Raw genomic sequence first — 20266 nt, 5'->3', positions numbered from 1 at the left:
AAAGATACTCGTATAGAGCACCGTCCTTGAAGTATTACACAGTCCATTGGAAACTGAAAGGTTTTTTGTTTATTAACAAACCATTAATATCAGTATTAACGGTAATAACAAGGATCACAGCAATTTCAGGAATTGTTTATGTAGGCCGTCACATACACTTCCACTGAAAATTAGCAGCGAGTATTAGTTAATGGACACATTAAAAGTTTTACCCTTCATTTAATATTTTTAGACTGTACTAGGGATTGGAACAATACATTAGCCTCATTCCCTGGGCACACGCTCTTTTGGTTTGTAACCATAAATTGCTTTGTACAGAACACACAGGCAATGGAAACTGTCAAAACAAAGTAATTATCTTATTTGTACCGGTCACCACAAAACTGAAATGCTTCTAAAATCTAAAATTTCCATTACACCACAATCATACGTAAGGAATAGAGAAGATATCTGAATATGCTAGAGAAAGAGCCATGAAAAGGAGAGCCCCCCGAAAGTACTTCATGCTATTTTAAGTTTTGTAAAGCATCTCTCTCAAGAGCCTCCTAAGAATCACCAGGATGCCTTACCATTGTTTCAAATTCACAACGTCCAATTCACAGTCTCCTTTTCACTCCCCACAAACCTGCCTGTCTTCCTATTTTCTATCCTTCAATAAAAGCATCATTCATATACCAATCCTCCCAAATTCAACAGTTCTAAGTTCATTTCCTCCTCTCCCTCTCCTCTCCCTTCGGCACTGTTCTCTGGTTTTCCCCCACATCATCTCTCATCCATCCCTTCCTTCCCTCCTACTACAGACGGTCTGATATGCAGCCTATGATGGTTTCCTTGGCACTCTAGCGGTGTCCAACTTGGGCTTCCTACTAAACCCATCTGGCGCAATGGTAAAGAACCCTCCTGCCAACTCAGGAGAGGCAAGAGACTCGGGTTTGATCCCTGGGTTGGGAAGATCCTCTGGAGAAGGGAATGGCCACCCTCTCCAGCATTCTTGCCTGGGAAATCCCATGGACAGAGGGACCTAGCGGTTACAGTCCATGGGGTCCCAGAGTCAGACACAACTGCGTGACTGAGCACGCACACCCTAAACCCATCACTCTTGTCAAATGCATCTGATATGAAGCTATCAGAAAGGGCTTCCATATAGCATGCAAAATTTTTTGAATAAGTATTTTGTAAGTTTCCTTCCTGATGGAAATATTTGTAAGCTTCCGTGTACCTCTTCAGAGACCTTCTCTGCATATACAGCAAATATGTAGTCTTTTGAAGTTTAAATGTATGCATGTGTGTGCATACGCAGACTGTGGCATTTTATACACACATGCTTTTCCACAGCTGGCTTTTCCCACTGAATAAAATTTGGGAGTTTGGTGTGTATTTTTTTAATTTAATTTTTTCTTTTTTTTTTCCTTGGCTATGCCACGTGGCATGTGGGATCCCCGTTCTGCAACTAGGAGTTGAACATGTGTCCCCTGCATTTGAAGGGCAGAGTCCCAACCACTGGACCGCCAAGGATACCCTGGTGTATACAGACACAGAGAGAGCTCATTGAATCATTCTTTTTCGTTATTGCATAACATTCTACTGTGACAAATTTCACCATTCATCTCAACCAGCCTCTAATCTACACATTTGGGTTGTTTCCCATCTTTCCTTATTTCAGCGTGCAATAAATATCCTTGTGCATATGTCTTTGCACACATACACAGAACATTTCACTGCCTCTGCTAATTCTAGACGCTGTGAGCAGTAAGGCATTGATGATCTAAAAGCCTGGCGGATTCATGGTGATGTATGGCAAAACCAATACAGTACTGTAAAGTAAAATTTAAAAATATATATTCTTCACAATCTATCCCAGGAAGTATGTATCTTGATCATACGCTGTTAAACCTGGGGTCAAAATTTTTTAGAAGCTCCTCAGCAATTGTTTTGAGTAGCCACATCAATCCTTGCTGGTGGGCATGCTTCCACCCGACCCTAGAACAGAGTCATAGGAACAATGCCTCATCTGTACAAAAACAAAACAACCTGGATTCTTACAAACGTATGCAAAGGGAGAAGGATTTGCCGCTCTGTCCATCAGCCTTTCTCACTTTATGAGGTTAACAAACAGGGAACTTCTAACACTACTGTTGAGCAACTATGAAAAATCCATGTTGGGATTCTGAGAGAGAAAATGGGCAAGGTTTGTGCAGAAGCCAGACCACAGAGGCCAAGTACTCAACCCTCATAAATATGAGCTACGTAGAACACACACACAGACAACACCTGCTATACTGCGACTCTTCCCACTTGCAATATCAGCAGCAGGTCTATATGACTTCTGCTTTCTACCACATTAACTACCCACCGTCAGATGCTCATACTAAACAGGGCTGTGCTAGATTATTACAAGGGCTTCCGAGGTGGTGCCTGGCAACGCAGGAGATGTAAGAGGCACCAGTTCAATCCCTGGCTCAGGAAGGACCCCCTGGAGAAGGAAATGGCAACCCATTTCAGTATTCTTGCTTGGAGAATCCCTTGGGCAGAGGATCCTGGCAGGCTTTAGTCCATTAGGGCTGCAAAGATTCAGATGGGACAGAAGCCACTTAGCATGCACATACACACGCAGATTATCACAAAGCATTAGTGAAATGTCCAAAAGCATCCCAATCGCAGAGACTAGACAGCCTACCAACTGACCCAGACAGACAGCATCATTAGGTCATGTCCAGGGTCCGCGTCACTGGAAGGGTATCACTCACTCTTGCTGGAAGGAGGTCTAATCAAGCTCTGATGTCAAGGGCCGAGTTATCTAATGGCCACACCTTCCACTCTAAGATGCCAGCTCTGTTTAACAGCTTCTTGATGGTAATCTGCTTCTCTCCAAGATTTAAAGACCATCTTCTGCCTTGAATCCCATAGTGGGGGCAGCTTACTAGAAACTTCTGAAACTGTCCTATACAGCTGTCTGATCCTTCATAAACCCTGATCAGCAAACACAGCCTAAGTGCCAGGACCATCCACAAGCCTTCAGGTCTGCTCTCAGCTAGACTTCTCTGTAACAATAAGCAAAACCAAACAGGAAAATAATCTCCGACTGCCTAGCACTCCATCTGCCAGTTGTCCATAGGGAAGTCTTTCTTCTGATGTGTTGCTGACTAGACTGTAATTTGTCTTCCGTAAGTATAAACCCATCTTCGCCTGCATGCAAAGTTTAAAGGCACTGGGTCCAGAGACCACAGAATATTTAAGGCATAAACGACTGAACTGAAAAATCTCTTTTTTAACAATGTTTTTGTTGGAAATTAAATTATTACTGGAGACCTGCCACAATGAGGAGGGCAATCAAAATTGCAAAATCCTCTTTGTTCTATTAAAGACAATTAACCTAATGACTACACAAAAATTGACAATGAGCAAGCAGTCTAATCATTGATAGCTGGTACACTGGTCTACATACCCCTCTCTCCACCTGTAAGGTAACGAGGATTCACTAAGAATGTCTGGATTGAACTAAATCCTATTTAAAATGTTGATTACTGCACTTGCACTCATAAAATTGTAATATGCTATTCATCCTCATGGAAAAATCACAGACTTTAAATATTAATTATCCTACCCATTAACTATGTAAATTTACAAAATTAAGTTCTCTGAACTTCACCTCTTCATGCACTGACGAGAAGAACTACTTCCTGGGTTAAATGAGATAATGAAGCAAGCTATAAACTAAAAAGTACCTGCTGTGAGCTCATGACTCCTTATTGTGGGTTACCAGACAGACCAAAGAAGTTTTGGAAATGAATAATCACTTATTTTTCTTGCCTATATTATAAACAGCTTAAATTTTTAAAACTTGTAGAGTAACAAAGAGGCTTTCCTGTGTGCGCTCACTCAGTCATGTCTGACTCTGTGCAATCCTATGGACTGTATCCCGTATCAGGCCCCTCTGTCCATGGGACTCTCCAGGCAAGAATACTGGAGCGGGTTGCCATTTCCTTCTCCAGCGGATCTTCCAGACTCAGGGATCAAATCTGTGTCTCTTGTGTCTCCCTCATTGGCAGGTGGGCTCTTTACCACTACAGCCACCTGGAAGTTTTAATATTTCATTAATGTTCAAGGTAAACTTAAAATGAGTTTAATATTTTAAAAAATAACCAGTTGACATTTTAAATTGTCTAATGGAGCCAAAATCTGAAAAGCATAATGATATGTTTAATTTTTAGAGCATTTCAGGCTGAATGCAAGGCCAGATTCCAGAGTCATCAACAAGGCCAGGAGTTGTGGACAAAGCACCCCTCTTTGAGTGCACATCACTTGGACTTTGTCAGAGTGATTTAAGGCTGCAGGAGGCTTGGATCACTCATAAGGAATAGGATGGCAAACATCTCTGGAATTTTCTGGAATGTTTGAGCACCATGGCTTTTAACTATTTCTAATTTCTTAAAAGGGTGCCAAAGATTCTCACTTCCTGAGAGATATGGAACATCAGACTCCTTAGAAAGACTCTGCTCGGCTGGCGAGGACAGAACTTCCAAGACACTGAACCCTTCACAATTCTGCTGCTTCAGTCAGAAGACCATGGGATAACAGGATACCTTTAGCTGATTGTTGTCATCGTTCAATAGCTAAGTCGTGTCCACACTTTGAGACCCCATGGACTGTAGCACGCCAGGCTTCCCTGTCCTTCACCATCTCCTGGAGCTTGCTCAAACTCATGTCCATCAAGTCAGTGATGCCATCCAATCATCTCATCCTCTGTCACCCCCTTCTCCTCCTGCCCTCAATCTTTCCCAGCCATCAGGGTCTTTTCCAACGAGTCAGCTCTTCACATCAGGTGGCCAAAGTACTAGAGCTTCAGCTTCAACATCAGCCCTTCCAATGAGTATTCAGGATTGATTTCCTTTAGGAATGACTGGTTGGATCTCCTCGCTGTCCAAAGAACTCTAACACCACAATTCGAAAGCATCAATTCTTTGGCACTCAGCCTTCTTTATGGCTCAACTCTCACATCTGTACATGACTACTAGAGAAACCATAGCTTTGACTAGAGGGACCTTTGTTGGCAAAGTAATGTCTCTGCTTTTTAATTTGCTGTCTAGGTTTGTCATAGCTTTTCTTCCCAAGGAACAAGCTTAATCCAGACACTGATGATGGTTTGGGTCTCTCTTTTTTTTTTTAACATTTTTATTGCTGATAATTTATTTTCCCATATTAGGCCTCTATTTCAGTACCTCTGTGAAACAGGATCTGGTCTCTTACAGGGTTCAAGGCTCCATTCTGCACCACAAATGGAGATCAGAAGACAGGGCTAATCTAAACGGGCACGGAACTAAAGAGCCTTCAGCCATGTCAAGTCCTCTGAAGTCCAAATAAACCCACAGCCCTTCTCCAAAAAGAGCCTCGGTGGAGCAGCCAGGCTGGCGGTGTGAATGTGTCTCCTGTGTGGTCTGCACACCTTTGAAGCCTCTGTGGAGCTGGATGGCCGGTGGGCCTGGGGCTGCTCTTTCAGACCTTGGGCAGCCCTCACCAGTCTTCACGCAGCATCTCTCCAGAGAGAAGATGCAATGTAGAAGTTCTAGTCTGTGCAGCTACAGCTGCTGCTCCCAAGATCACAGTGAGAGGGCCAGCATCAGCTCACTACCAGCTAGCTGGAACCTGGGAAAGACCTAGTATGTGGAACGTTATCACTGAAATGCAGATTTACAACAAGCCCAAGAACGGGAGGCTGTGTAGCACTGTGGCCATTCACTGGCAACTTCAGTGCAGCGGGGGCACCATGAAGATCAACTGTTCAAGACACAGGCCAGGCCTCCCATTAGGATGGACGTCTTCCACTGGCCATCCCCGTGGTCCCTGAGGCTAAGTCTTCCCAGGGAACAGGCTTCATGAAACACTGGTGTTTAGGGGCAGGAATAAGCAGTTCTAGCTGGTCACCATATTGTGGTCACAGACATTCTGGTACAGGGCGCATGTTTGCACAGAAAAACAGTAGAAGCCGTGCCAGAGGACTTTTGTCTACGGAATCCTGAATGGCCTGGCCCTCGAGGTTCAAGAGTTTGTTTAATCCTTCTCTTTCCTATCTCTTGAGCTCTTGTGATGGCATAGTTTCTGGACTAGCTGGGAGGCAATTCATTGTTTTTCATATCTCAAGAACCCTATTCCAAGGCCACATATTTCAAAGATGGGGACCTGTTCCTGGAGGCTTTTAAACTTTTCAAAATATAGTATCAGTGGCCAGTTCCTCTTACTTGCCACTATATATATCCAGAATCTAGCAGTGTCTGATACATATGTAAGCTTCTTTGATAGGGTCAGTCGCTCAGTCGTGTCTGACTCTTTGTAACCCCATGGACTGTAGCCCGCCAGGCTCCTCTGTCCATGGAATTCTCCAGGCATGGAGAATGGAGTGGGTTGCCATTCCCTTCTCCAGGGGATCTTCCTGACCTGGGGATCAAACCCAGCTCTCCTGCACTGCAGGCAGATTCTTTACCGTCTCAGCCACCAGGGAAGCCCCTAAGCTTTGGATAACTATTTGCTAAATGAATGAATGAATGTCTAAGGGCAGTTCTGAAAATGGAGAATCAGGGGGGAGTGTGGCCTGCGGTGCAGGTTACAGATTTCTGGTCCCGAGAACCATGTTCCTCCTGAGTTGTGGATCAGCGCTGGGCAAGGAGCAGGCAGTAATGCCAGGCACAGCAAATGAACACGGTACCCTACCCGGATCTCCAGGCACACAGTTCTCTCAACGACGAGAGAACCTGCCCAGCCTTTTAGTGGTGTCTATTCACACAACAACAGGTTCTCTTGTGAAACTGATCTGGACACCCATGGTCTGATTATGCAACCAAGCCCAGGTTCCCAGAGCTCCTGGGCTGCCAGGATACTCAAGGACATGTTCAATGGTTTACTCCAGAAAGTCCATTTAAAAGATGTATGGAAGGTTACTAGTGAAGGTGGAGACCTCAGTTAACCTATCTGACAGGTTCATAGAAGGGTACTGACGAAGGTGGAGACAAAGGTACAGTTCTCCCACCCACACCATATTTCCAAACATTTTAGTCTAGCTACAAAAGGACCAATGTTTTTTCTTACCTCCTAGGACTGTGGCTTAAAGGAACTCATGAAAATGTAAAAAAGTATTTGTGTTATACTCTTGGAAAAGATGTATATCACCCAATGAAAAGATTAACATGACACACCCAAAGAAATAATGCTATTGACCCTGTATGCAAGACAGCAAAAAAGACACAGATGGGTATAACGGACTTTTGGACTTAGAGGGAGAGGGAGAGGGTGGGATGGTTTGGTAGAATGGCATTGTAACAGGTATACTATCATGTAAGAATCGAATCGCCAGTCTATGTCCGATGCAGGATACAGCATGCTTGGGGCTGGTGCACGGTGATGACCCAGAGAGATGTTACGGGGAGGGAGGTGGGAGGGGGGTTCATGTTTGGGAAGGCATGTACACCCGTGGTGGATTCATGTCAATGTATGGCAAAACCAATACAGTATTGTAAAGTAAAATAAAGTAAAAATAAAAATTTAAAAAAATAAATAAATAAATAATGCTATTTCATTTCTAAAGGTCTGGTGTCTTTTATAGAAAAACAAATACAAATTTCAAAAAATGTAAAAATCATCAGAATCATAATAAAAAGTCTAACCTAAACTGTATATAAATCAACTTTAAAAGCAAAACAATAGCCACTCCAATTGCATTAGTGTGGTATCACTTTGGTGGTGGTGGTGGTTTAGTCGCTCAGTCGTGTCCGACTCTTGGGACCCTATGGACTCTAGCCCACCAGGCTCCTCTGTCCACGAGATTTTCCAGGCAAGGATACTGGAGTTGGTTGCCATTTCCTTCTCCAGGGGATCTTCCCGACCCAGGAATTGAACCCGGGCCTCCTGCATTGCAGGCAGATGCTTTCCCAACTGAGCTACAAGGGAAGCCCGTGGTATCACTTTAGAGTACAAGAAAATATTTTCATCAACATAGACATTAAAATATTTTCATCAACATTACTTTCAGTTATCTAGTAATTATGTGGAAATACAATGATGAACATAGACGAGAATCATGTTTGTAAGGCTTATTGTTGGTATAAAAATAGTCTGAGTCATAATGGATAGATGTCAAAGAAGGATATACATATTTATGGGTATATTATAATCCAACACCATGAGGGGAAATTAGGAAACTGTGCTCTCTAGGCTAAAACTTGAAATAACACCTTTCAAAAAACTAGAGTCTACAAATATCACTGACTCCTTCAACAAGACCTTTCCTTTCATTCATTCAACAAATATTTGTCTTTCCCTTCTGTGTCTGGCCCCATGTTAGCGTTGGGGATTCAGTGGTGGAAGAAGACAGTCTTTGCGCCTTAGGAAATTTCAGGCTCCACCATTCCTTAGCCCCTACCCACATACACACACCACGAAATAGTCTCAACAGCAATCTTGAGGAAGGTACCTTAGCTCTTGCTGTGTGCAATGAGCCAAGAGTATGCAAACTGTCCAGCATGAAGTCCAGCCATCTCTATAGCCCTTGCCCCCTGCTTACTCCCAACAAACCCTGAGGGTTGAGAGCCCTGAATTCTATACCAGCTGTGCACAGCTATCAGTCATCCAACCTTGAGAAAGTCACTTCAGCTCTCTGAACCTGAGTCTGCTCTGAGAACTCTCTTCTTGAAGGCCCCTTCCAGATCACACGGAAGCAAATGACTAGAGATTTCTAATAATGGGCAGAGCCATTACCTCACAAGAGGCCTGTTCTATCAGATGACACAGAAAGTTCTCTCCTTATATAGAGCTGAAATTGTCCCTCCATGAATACAGGATCTTTGTCCTGTACACCAAACCTGTCAACTGTTTCTTATACATAAATGCGTGCTCAGATCCTCAGTCCTGTCCAACTCTTTGTGACCCTATGGACTGTGTAGCCCACTAGGTTCCTCTGTCCATGGGATTTCCCAGGCAAAAACACTGGAGTGGGCTGCTGTTCTCCCTCCTCCAGGGGATCTTCCCAACCCAGGGATCAAACCCACATCACCTGCATTGGCAGACGGATTCTTTACCACTGAGCCACCCAGGAAGCCCTCTTATACATAATAATCCTTCAAATACTAAACAGATGTCACATTTTCCCAAGTCTTTAAAATAAAAAGTGCCCTTTAATGTCAAACAATCCCATAATTTCCAGACCTTTTTTTTTAAATATTAGCTTTTTATAATATTAGTTACCTGCCTTGTTATCAACCTTTCGATTTAAAGGGCAGCCCTCACAATAACATGTAATGCTCTAAATCTGTGGTAGAACCAACAAGCGCACATCGAGTTACTGCACATCGCGTAACACTAAGACTCTATGATTGACGTGGAAAAGAAAACACAGCTGAACATGTAAAAACCAATAACAGGAATACTATCTGAATCACACTCGCTTAAAACTCTATGAGAGAGAGACAGAAGAGCACAGCATCAAGAGTACAGATCAAGGGACTTCCCTGGGGGCTCAGTGGATAAGAATCCACCTTACCAGGCTGGGAAGGAGAAGGGTGTGTCAGGTGACCCACATGCCAAGGGGCAACTAAGTCTGCCCACCACAGTTAGAGCAGCCTGCCCACACAACCAAGAGGCAGCACGGCCAAAAGAGAAGCACAAATCAAGGCCTTGGAACCCAGATACGTTAGAGGTTAACTTCTCTGTCTCAGATTTCTCACTGTAAAATGGGAAGCATACTAGAACCTACATTACAGGTGAAAGTGAAAGTGAAGTCGCTCAGTCGTGTCTGACTCTTTGCGACCCGTGGACTGTAGCCCACCAAGCTCCTCCGTCCATGAGATTCTCCAGGCAAGAATACTGGAGTGGGTTGCCATTTCCTTCTCCAGGGGATCTTCCTGACCCAGGGATCAAACCCAGGTCTCCCGCATTGCAGGCAGACGCTTAACCTCTGCACCACCAGGGAAGCCCAATTACAGGACTGGTATACAAAATTGAATGAGTGATGAGATCAGTGATCTTATGAAACAGTTATAAGAGGTACACAGCAGACTGCAAAGAGTGAAAGTGTTACTCGCTCAGTCGTGTCTGACTCTTTGTGACTCCTTGGACTATAGCCCACCAGGCTTCTCTGTCCATGGGATTCTCCAGGTCAGAATACTGGACTGGGTAGTCTTTCCCTTCTCCAGGGGGTCTTCCCAACTCCAGGATCGAACCCGAGTCTCCTTCATTGCAGGCAGATTCTTTGCCATCTGAGCCACCAGGGAAGCCCCATGCAGCGAACTAAATATTACCTAATAAACTAGGCAACTTACTTTTCTAAGTGATTGTACATCAACTTGTTTATCTGAATACCTGTTTTGTGATGGGGGTTCAAAAATGACAAAAAGAAAATAACTTTTTGCTATTTCCATCTAACTAAAGAGTGTGTTGTTAATAGATAAAAGTAAACTGACACTTCCTTAGGTTCAAAGGATATGACATCTCTCTTGAGAGATGAAGTGAATTACATTAACAGAGGGAAAGCTAAGGGGGAAACCGGATAAACAGAAAGTAAACATGAAAGAAATAAGTTCTTAAAAACATCTTCCCTTCCATTAAAACTCAGCCTGCTTACTTTGACTGGACTATGAGAGCATCGTTTTCAGCACTTTATGTGCCGTTATGAGTATTCTCTCTATTGGTTTGCTTTTACGTCTCCTTTTAAAAACCTCATCAGAAGAATCATAATCTAATGCTAATCAACTTTTGATCATGTTTACATGACCATGGCAAGTGACCCAGCCCTAAAAGGACTCTTTGTTCCAGTGCTCATTTAGTTCCAAAAACAAGTGCTGCCACATGGCATCTGCTCCATACAACCGAGTGAGCCGGCATGGATGTGAAATAGCCGGGGGATTTGAAACACATTTGGAGATCACTCACTAAAAATGCCAAGGGTAGTTAAATAAATGACCTCTGTACCTCTTTCTTGTTGTTTGTTTGTTTGTTTTTAAAAAAAAGCTTTCCTTACAAACTTCCATAAGAAACTTCACCAACGTCAACACAATCATTTCTTTAAAAATGATGACTCCTTTGTTGAAGGCTTAGTCTAAACTTCATTAAAATTTAAAGAAAACAGTCATTTGAACAGTACACTTTGAAAGCCTGAGGTATACCACACCACTGTGATGGCTTTCAAATCATTAAAAAGCTTTTCTTTAGCAAAGAACATTTAACCAACAAGGAACAACTGTATTTTCATTCATTACAAAATGGTCCCTTTGCCTAACAATATAATGAGAAAAGAGTGGAAATAAATCTTCACAACATCTCTGAGAGACAGGCAGGATGGAATGTTTTCTCAAGATAAAGTTTGCCCATATTCTCTTTCAAAATTCCCAAACTTTTAAAAGTTGGCAATACTGACACTTGTGAAGGGAATCAAGGGATAATTAAGTTCAAGGGAATGATCAACAGTAGTCACCAATATGTGGGACTTCCCTGGCGGTTCAGACAGTAAAGAATCTGCCTGCAATGCTGGAGACCTGAGTTCGATCCCTGGGCCGGGAAGATCCCCTGGAGACGGGAATGGTTACACACTCCAAATTCTTGCCTGGGGGATTCCATGGATGGAGAAGCCTGGCAGCCTACAGTCAATGGGGTCAAAAAGAGTCAGACATGACTGAGAGACTAACACGTTCACTTTTCACTTTCAAAGGTAAGGACACTGAACATTTAAGGATTTAGAGCAGTTAACTAATTAGTCCGAGGTCACCTAACTAGACACGGCCCCCCAACCCAAACCCTGACTGTTTGACTTCACAGTCTAAGCACTGCAACTGGAAAAAGCACCTAGTTCCAGGAAGAGCTGCAGATGCAGAGAGTGGGTGTGTGGACACAGAGGGGGTCCGGGAGGGAGGGATGAATCGGAAGAGTAGCGTTGACTTATATTCACTACCATGTGTGAAATAGCTAGCTAGTGGGAAGCTGCTGTATAGCCTAAGGAACTCAGCTCAGTGACCTGATGACCTAAAGGGGTGGGAGCATAGGATGGAGGCTCAAGAGGGAAGGGATATATTTATACCTAGGGGATATATGTATGTGCTAAGTCGCTTCAGTCGTGTCCAACTCTTTGCGACCCCAGGGATTGTAGCCTGCCAAGCTCCTCTGTCCATGTGATTCTCCAGGCTAGAGTGGGTTGCCATTTCCTCTTCTGGGGGATATTCCCCACACAGGGGTCAAAGCTGTGTCTCTTAGGTCTCCTGCATTGACAGGTGGGTTCTTTACCACTAGCGCCACCGGGGAAGCCCTGGTATATGTATGCTGCTAAGTCGCTTCAGTCGTGTCCGACTCTGTACAACCCCATAGATGGCAGCCCACTAGGCTCCTCTGTCCCTGGGATTCTCCAGGCAAGAACACTGGAGTGGGTTGCCATTGCCTTCTCCAATGCATGAAAGTGAAAAGTGAAAGTGAAGTCGCTTAGTCGTGCCCGACTCTTAGCGACCCCATGGACTGCAGCCCACCAGGCTCCTCCGTCCATGGGATTTTCCAGGCAAGAGCACTGGAGTGGGGTGCCATAGTCTTCTCCTGGTATATGCATACTTACAGCTGATTCACTTAGTTGTATAGCAGAAACTAATGTAACACTGTAAAGCAATTATGGTTCAACAGTAAATCAGTAGAAGCTGGGTTTGTAAATGCTATGATTAGTGAGAAAGAGATGAAGAGAGCAGTGGATGTGAGAAGCGACAGCAAAGACTGACCAGCCGGACAGAAGCCTACACGGCAGGAACGGGCTCTGAGTTAACTATCAGGAGAGCTGCGGCCCCTTCCCGGGGGGCCCAGTGGGACCAAAGGGAAGTGAGTGCCCTCCAGTCTAGTATCAGAGGAGCACAATCACACACAGCACGGAAGTGTTAGGGATAAAAAGGTTAAAGTGAAAATAAAACCCCAGAACACTATGCAAATGTCAATAAAATAAAGAAAATGAACGACTAAAAATAGACCAAAAATTAAGAACGTTTTATTGATCCCATAGTCAGAGAAGACGTCGTGGTAGGACTTACACTGCAAATTAACTGTGAATGTTAACCTAAGGACTCACAAAATGCCAATAAGGCTGCCAGGAATTGGTCTTTTCTGTTCCCCAATCACATCACTGACAACTGTTCAGCGTTAGGAGATTTTGTTGTTGCTGCTGCCTAAAGCAGAAGACACTTGTAAAACCAGAAACTCAAACACAGGTCAGAATTAGGCCAATGTGGGATTTCCCCGGTGGTCCAGTGGTTGAGACACTGCCTGTCAATGCAGGGAGTGTGGGTTCAATCCCTGGTTGGAGAGCTAAGATCCCACACGCCTCAAGGCCAAAAAAACCAAAACACAAAAAAAGAAGCAATACTGTGACGAACTCAATAAAGACTTTAAAAACAGTTCACGTTTTTTTTTAATCTTAAAAAAAAATTAGCGCAAAGTGGTGTCACTAGTGGTAAAGAATCCACCTGCCAATGCAGGAGACATAAGAGATGTGGGTTTGATCCCTGGGTTGGGAAGATCCCCTGGAGGAGGAAATGGCAACCCACTTCCGTATTCTTGCCTGGAAAATTCCATGGACAGAGGAGCCTGGTGGGCTACAGTCCATGGGGTTGCAGAGAGTTGGACACAACTGAGTGACCAAGTACACAAGGTAATTAAAGAGTATATGTGTGTGTGTGTGTGTATTTACTTTACCATATCTATCTATTTCAACGTCATGAGACCTGAAGCAGAAGAATCCAGCTATTTTATGAGACCGACAGAAACTGTACGATTATAAATAAGCATTGTTTTAAGTCACTAAATTTGTGGCAATTTGTTAGAAAGCAAAAGAAAACTAATACAATACCTGAGGCAATTTAAACAATCTCCAAAGCAAAACAATTATTCACCCCTGGGATGAAAGCACGCGGCTATTTATAGCAGTCCTCACGTGGGTCGGTCTTAACGATGCCTGCAGATCCCTTAACACCATCTCTGGGAGGTTTGTATCCCCCCACTCCCTGCAGCACCCCTCTACTGGGCCCCAGCCAGCCTCGATGCCCGCTCATAACCACAGAAGGAGTTAGAACACTCCCTCTAGAACCCATTTTACGAGAGCCTGAAAACTGGGTTTTTCGGTGAAGCACAGCATTTCCACTTTCCATTTGCTAATTATAGATTTTCCATTTACTGTGTGTCCCCTGTTGATATATCATCCTTAGGGACTTCAAGGCAAGAAGAGTGACTGAGGGGAAGCAGAATTTGACCATTTGCTGGATTCACCAAACTACACCATTAACCTCTGACACAAACTGGTCAAAATAACAGCATCAGCCAGCAGTCACTGTGACCCAGGAAGGTGGAATATTTAAATATTTAAAGACAGGGAGGATTGTCCACCGCTTGAAAACATATCTCTTATTCCATTTTATACCCTGCAAAGTTCTATTGAATTGACTTGCTATAAAATTCTAAGCAATCCACCCAACATTTTAGTCTCTGCATTTCTAGTTCAACAAACTTGAGAAACAACATTTGGATGAGTCAAGAAATTTCCTGAAAATAATTCAACAAAAAAGTCTTCTCATACCCAAAATAAACTTTCATTTTATTCGTTAAAATCAACAAATGTTTATGGATAAGGAACTGTGACCTTAAATGTGTGACAGTCCCTATTCTCAAGGAGGTTATGAAAACATAAGTACTTAACTAAAAAAGGCAGAAAATAAAAAGGAGACACTGCGTGTGGTTGAAGGTCCAAGAAAGAGTTGTACAAATAATTTGAATAACCTCTCCCAAACCCAGGTTTTCCAAGTCCCTTTACGTAGTCCAACACCCTAGGTCTTGTCTTCACCTGAAGTTACTTTATCTTTCAAATCTTAAATTTTGGAACCCTCTTTCATATTAAACACTAGATCCTGGTCAGGGAGAAACTCTTATCTGCAACCATCACTTTGAGTCTCCATGGAGGGGAGAAGACTCTTGTTTTGTTCACTCCCCAGGGAAGGCAAGTGGTTAATCTGATAGCTTAATTACAGGACCCCACCCTCACTTCAGAGGAAGGAAAAATAAGCAACATTTTGCCCTTGAGCCTCCAACAACTTATCAGAAGCTCTGTATTTACTGGTTACTGGATCCTGTTCAGCCATTAATAAAGTCATCCCTTATTCCTTATACTCTATTCTCAAAAACTGAGAACACAGAGGGGGAAGATGGATGAGTTACTGATCCCTGAAATCCAACAATCTCCCCTGCATGCATACTAAGTTGCTCAGTCACGTCTGACTCTGCGACCCCATGGACTGTAGCCTGCTAGGCTCCTCTGTCCATGGGATTCTCCAGGCAAGAATGCTGGAGTGGGTTGCCATGCCCTCCTCCAGGGGGTCTTCTCAACCCAGGGATCGAACCCAAGTCTCATTATGTTTCCTGCATCAGCAGGTGGGTTCATTACCACTAGCACCACCTGGGAAGCCCTCAAATGTACCCTAGAAGTCATCAATCTTGGGCCAACTTAGCTGTTTTCCTTTACTCATTTTATAGAGAACTCCGTTGGCCTAGGAATTAAGAACATTTCTAAACTTAATCTCCAATCTTTGGCAGACACTCTCTGCTACCTAGTAATCTTCTACTAGCCGCTGTTCAGTTTTAATTCTCATTTTCTACAGTAGCTCTTGCAAACCCTCCTGAACTCTTACTCATAGTATATATCCTTATCTTCAATTTCACTGAGAAAACAGTAGTGTTTGGTTTTGAAATATATGAACTTCCTGCCCACACCTTTACTTCCATAAACTTTCTGCGTCTTGTTCAAGGCTTACCTTTCTTTTTTTTTTTAATTGGGGTATACCTGCTGTACCACATTGTATAATGCTGATTCAGCTCTATGCGTACATATATCCCCTCTTCCACGGCGCTTCCTCCCAAACCCCACCATAGGTCACCACAGAATGCCAGGCTGAACTCTGTGCTATAGAGCAGGTTCAGTATTCTTGCTGGAGAGTTCCATGGACAGAGGAGCTTACCATCCATGGGGCTGCAAAGAGTCAGACACGACTGAGCGACTAACACTTTCAGTGTTTCCCTATATCGCAGGTTCCAGCTATCCATTTTAAAGGCTAACCTCTTGACCTGTGTTCTGGGTACCACCCCCTTTCGTTTACTCGGCAAATACGCTCCATCAATTACGCCCTCTCTCTCCCGAAGCTTCAGACTTTTTGATCTAACACTTCTGTCCTCCGGTGGTATAGACACGCTCAAAACCCAGTTTTAAAAACCAAAGCAAAAGATCTGCTACTACAACAACGAAACCAGAGCTGCCTCTTCGAACCTGCAAGTTCCTGGTGCTCTGTGCCAGCTCCTTCTTTTAACAGCCAGGCTCTGGGGTCAGGATTCCGTGCTGCTGCCCTCTGCCTTTCCACGTGGCGTCTCCATGTGCCTCGTGCACACGACCCTCCTCTGCCACTGCTCCCACCAGCGTGACCGGATGACCTGCCCTGTTTCGACATTCAGCAGACGCTCTTCCTTTCTTCTTGGCCTTGACCTCTCCACAGCATTTGATGTGCGACGACTTCCGCCTTACAACTCCCTTCCCCTGGCTTTTCATAACATCACCGCCTCCTGTCATTCCTTCTATACTGCAGAGCGCTCTCTCTCAGTCTTTAGTGGCCAAACCTTACGTTGTTAAGCTTTTCCCAGGATTCTATTCTTGGCTGTCCTCTCTCTTCTCAAACTCAATGGTCCCTGGGGAGGGGGGAGGGGGAGGGATGCTCGCAGCATGAATTATCTCTCATGCCCATAAATCAATCAGACTAAATCTGAACTCTTGCTTCCTCTCCACCCCCAGCCCTACCTTCCGGAGCTCACCTCCATCATGGCGCTGCCCTGCGTGCCTAGGGCATGAACACAACGCCCTGCTGTCTGCGGTGGTGGCTGGGGCTGGGAGCCTGGATGGCGACAGGACCCAGAGAGCACCTGAGCGGACCTAAGGATGTAGCTACCCAAAGTATCCCAGATGAACTTCACTCAGTTATACTGTGCACATCTTCAGCAGAGTGGTATATATATATATATATATATATATATATGTGTGTGTGTGTGTGTGTGTGTGTTTTCATCTCTGAATCTTGTTTATTATGTTTATTAGTTCCTGGCACATGGTGGATCCTCAATTCATATTTAACTTGTATTTTTGTAATCAAAGAAGTACAAAAAGAATGGGATATCTGACATAAGCTTTGAAGCGTCGGTAGACTTTCAACAGCTACAGATGCAGGAGGCATCATTTAAGCCAGAGGGAGCAGAAAAAGCACTCGGCTCAGAAAGAAATGCTGGATGGGTAGGAGGTATACGGACAAGCAATTATCAGCAACACTGGAATGTAGAGGTAGGAGTTTATAGGGCTTTATAATGGAGTTACAGATGCAACCTGAGCCTATGAAGCCTTTGAAGCAACATGATTTGCAACTGGAAAAAAAAATTAACTAGAACTGAGGACTCTTCTTTAAATAGCTGCCAAATGAATTACTTAAATGAGAAGAAATGAAGGTCTAAACTTTAGCAACTGGAGTAACAGCAGAAGAAAAAGAGAAAATATTATTTTTAAGAACGAAGGGAAAAAAACAAACGTTGTGAATATTCAAGAACAGTGGAATCAGTTGAACTGTTATATTTAAGGGGGTGAAAATTTTAAAGCACTAAAATTAAGAAGTCTAAAATATATATATATATTTAAAATATACATTTAATGGATTGGTTTATTGACCCAAACAATCATGAATGGTTTGGGGTATTAGAATCTACAAGGTACTAATCAAGGTTATTGTGTTGGGAAGAACTCCAGCACACATGGCACACAGTTGGCAAATGAGGAGGGCATTCAGTATAAGCTTTGGAAAGGTTTTTCTATAATGTTCGAGGAGGGAGTTAGCAGAATAGAACCATACCGTGAAGCTGTTGTTAGCATTTTTTGTGCTTGCTTCAGCTACACTGGCATCTGAGAGGTCAACTTCATCAAATATCAGAGACTGTTAATAAAAAAGAACACAAACATTATTTGAAAACCTAACTCAGTGATCCTCAGTATTTTTTTTTTTTTTTACCATCAGGTCATGACCATGAAGCTATATCAGGAATTAGAAATAAAAAATGATGAAAAACTTAAGTTAGTGATACTTTGTGAGTAAAACCATAAAGTTCAATAAACACATAAATTTCAAACTGTATAGGACTTTAGAGAAGCCCCTGGTATACAGTCTCATTGCAAAACGCCCTGTGCTCTCCAGAAGCATCGTTTATGGGGAACCTACTAAGTGTGTGATATGCACACCTCCTCACACACCCCACCATGAGAAGAACTAGTCCTGGCTCAGGTCACGGCCCGTTACTGAACCTTCTGAATGTTGCTGTCCTCATCAGTAAGTGTGTTCTAATGAGACGGTGCATATGCTCTGCAAACATAAGATGACTTTCTTTATATACTCTTAAAAGTTTTATTTATATTCTTTTCTTTTTTTGGCCAGGTTCAAACACTTTTTTTTAGGCTGAAAAGCATTTTAATCAAAAAAGTTTCAGTGGTTAAAAACTCCATAGAATTACAATATTTAAAAATGGACAATTGAGAGATTAGGAAATTCTAGTCAATATATGTATTCTTCCTATTTTCAGTCAGCTGGGCCCCGTTCACAGTCCTTCGGTGTACTTCCAGCGAGGTTGGTATAACACTGCTCCTCCAGAACTACAGAAAAAAGGGCTCCCTTATCTAATTTCAGTTTCCATCACTCCCCAAGATCTCCAGGGTGTAATGCAACTCTACTTCTAGCCAACTAATCTGACCATAAGACTTGTTCCCTCACTAGAAAGAATTTATAATCTGGCATGGGAACTGAAAGAGACACAACTAGTTTTAAGTAAGGTAGACCATTAAATGTGGAAGAGGAAACGCGCAAAATACTATGGAAGGTCATAGATAATTTCTCCAGCAGAAAACACTTTCTCTTGCGTATATTGGAATAAAGATAATTTTAGAGGCATCTTAAAGAAAACAGGGAATTTCTTCAAGTGGAGACAGAGGGAAAATCATCCTGGAGATGGAAAATATGGGGCGGGGCTGTAGGCGATCAAATGGTCAGTGTTGCCTGGAAATAAATATGCAGGGTCAGGATGGAGCCAGATCAGGGTTTAACTGTGAACATAATGGCTTTTAAAATAAGATTATTTCATTTTGCTATTATTTCCATAGCGGCATAAGCTAAGAATTAGGTTTGTTTGTTATCTATTTTTTACCTCCTGGTATATAATGATACTATTATATCACAAACATATTTTTAATATAAAAATTATCAATTATCTTACTGGTGCAGTAACAATAAATCTTACTATTTTTAAATTGAAGTATAATTGACATATACTATTATGTTAGTTGCAAGAGTACAACATAGTAATTTGACAATCAAATACATCATCAAACGATTACCTAGGTAACCATTTGTCATCATATAAAATTATTACAATATTATTAATTATATTGCTTTTACTGTACATTAAATTCACATGACATTTATTTTTATAACTGAAAGTCTGGATCTCTCAATCCTCTTCACCTACTTCACCCAACCTCACATACCCCTCCCTTTTGACAACCACCCATGTGTTCTCTGTATCTGTAACTCTCTGTTTGGGTTTGTTTGCGCATTTGTTTTTTAGATTCCATATATAATTTACAGATTCCACATATAATTGAAATTATATGGTATTTGTCTTTCTCTGTCTAATTTATTTCACTTAGCATAATACCTTCTATATTCATCCATGTTTTTGCAAATGGCAAGACTGTTATCCCGTTATTTCTTTTCATTTCTATTTGCATGGCTGAAAACTTTCCTAAGTTGGTGAAGGATACAGGTATCCAGGGCCAGGAAGTACAGAGAGACTCAAACAAAGTGAACCCAATGAGACCCACACCAAGACACATTATAATTAAAATGCTAAAATGTTAAACTAAAGAGAGAATCTTAAAAGCAACTAGAGAAAAACAACTAGTTACGTACGTGGAAGCTCCATAACACTGTCAGCTGACATTTCAGCAAAAACTTTACAGAAGGGAGTGGCATGATATAGTCAAAGCATTGAAAGGAGATAACTTGACCAAGAATACTGTACCCAGCAAAATCATAAATCAGAATTGAGAGACAAGTTTCCCAGGCAACAGCTTGTCTACACTGTGGTTCATCACCACTAAACCAGTCTCACAAGAAATGTTGAAGGAATTTAAACAGAAAAGAAA

At 42.6% G+C, this 20266-nt stretch overlaps 1 protein-coding gene across 1 annotated transcript in view; it reads right to left on the bottom strand.

Annotated features, from left to right (window-relative positions):
* DGKH (diacylglycerol kinase eta) overlaps positions 1-20266 on the bottom strand; it is a 200385-nt gene that overhangs the window by 87450 nt on the left and 92669 nt on the right. The window contains exon 4 of the mRNA XM_052650123.1: positions 17928-18008. Coding sequence (XP_052506083.1) covers positions 17928-18008 — 81 coding nt within the window. The remainder of the gene's footprint in view (positions 1-17927; positions 18009-20266) is intronic.

This window comes from Budorcas taxicolor, chromosome 12 (assembly GCF_023091745.1).
Source record: "Budorcas taxicolor isolate Tak-1 chromosome 12, Takin1.1, whole genome shotgun sequence".
In the NCBI taxonomy this organism is placed as follows: Eukaryota; Metazoa; Chordata; class Mammalia; order Artiodactyla; family Bovidae; genus Budorcas; species Budorcas taxicolor.
The sequence above is the reverse complement of the archived record's forward strand: the minus strand, read 5'-3'. Positions and strand labels throughout refer to the sequence as shown.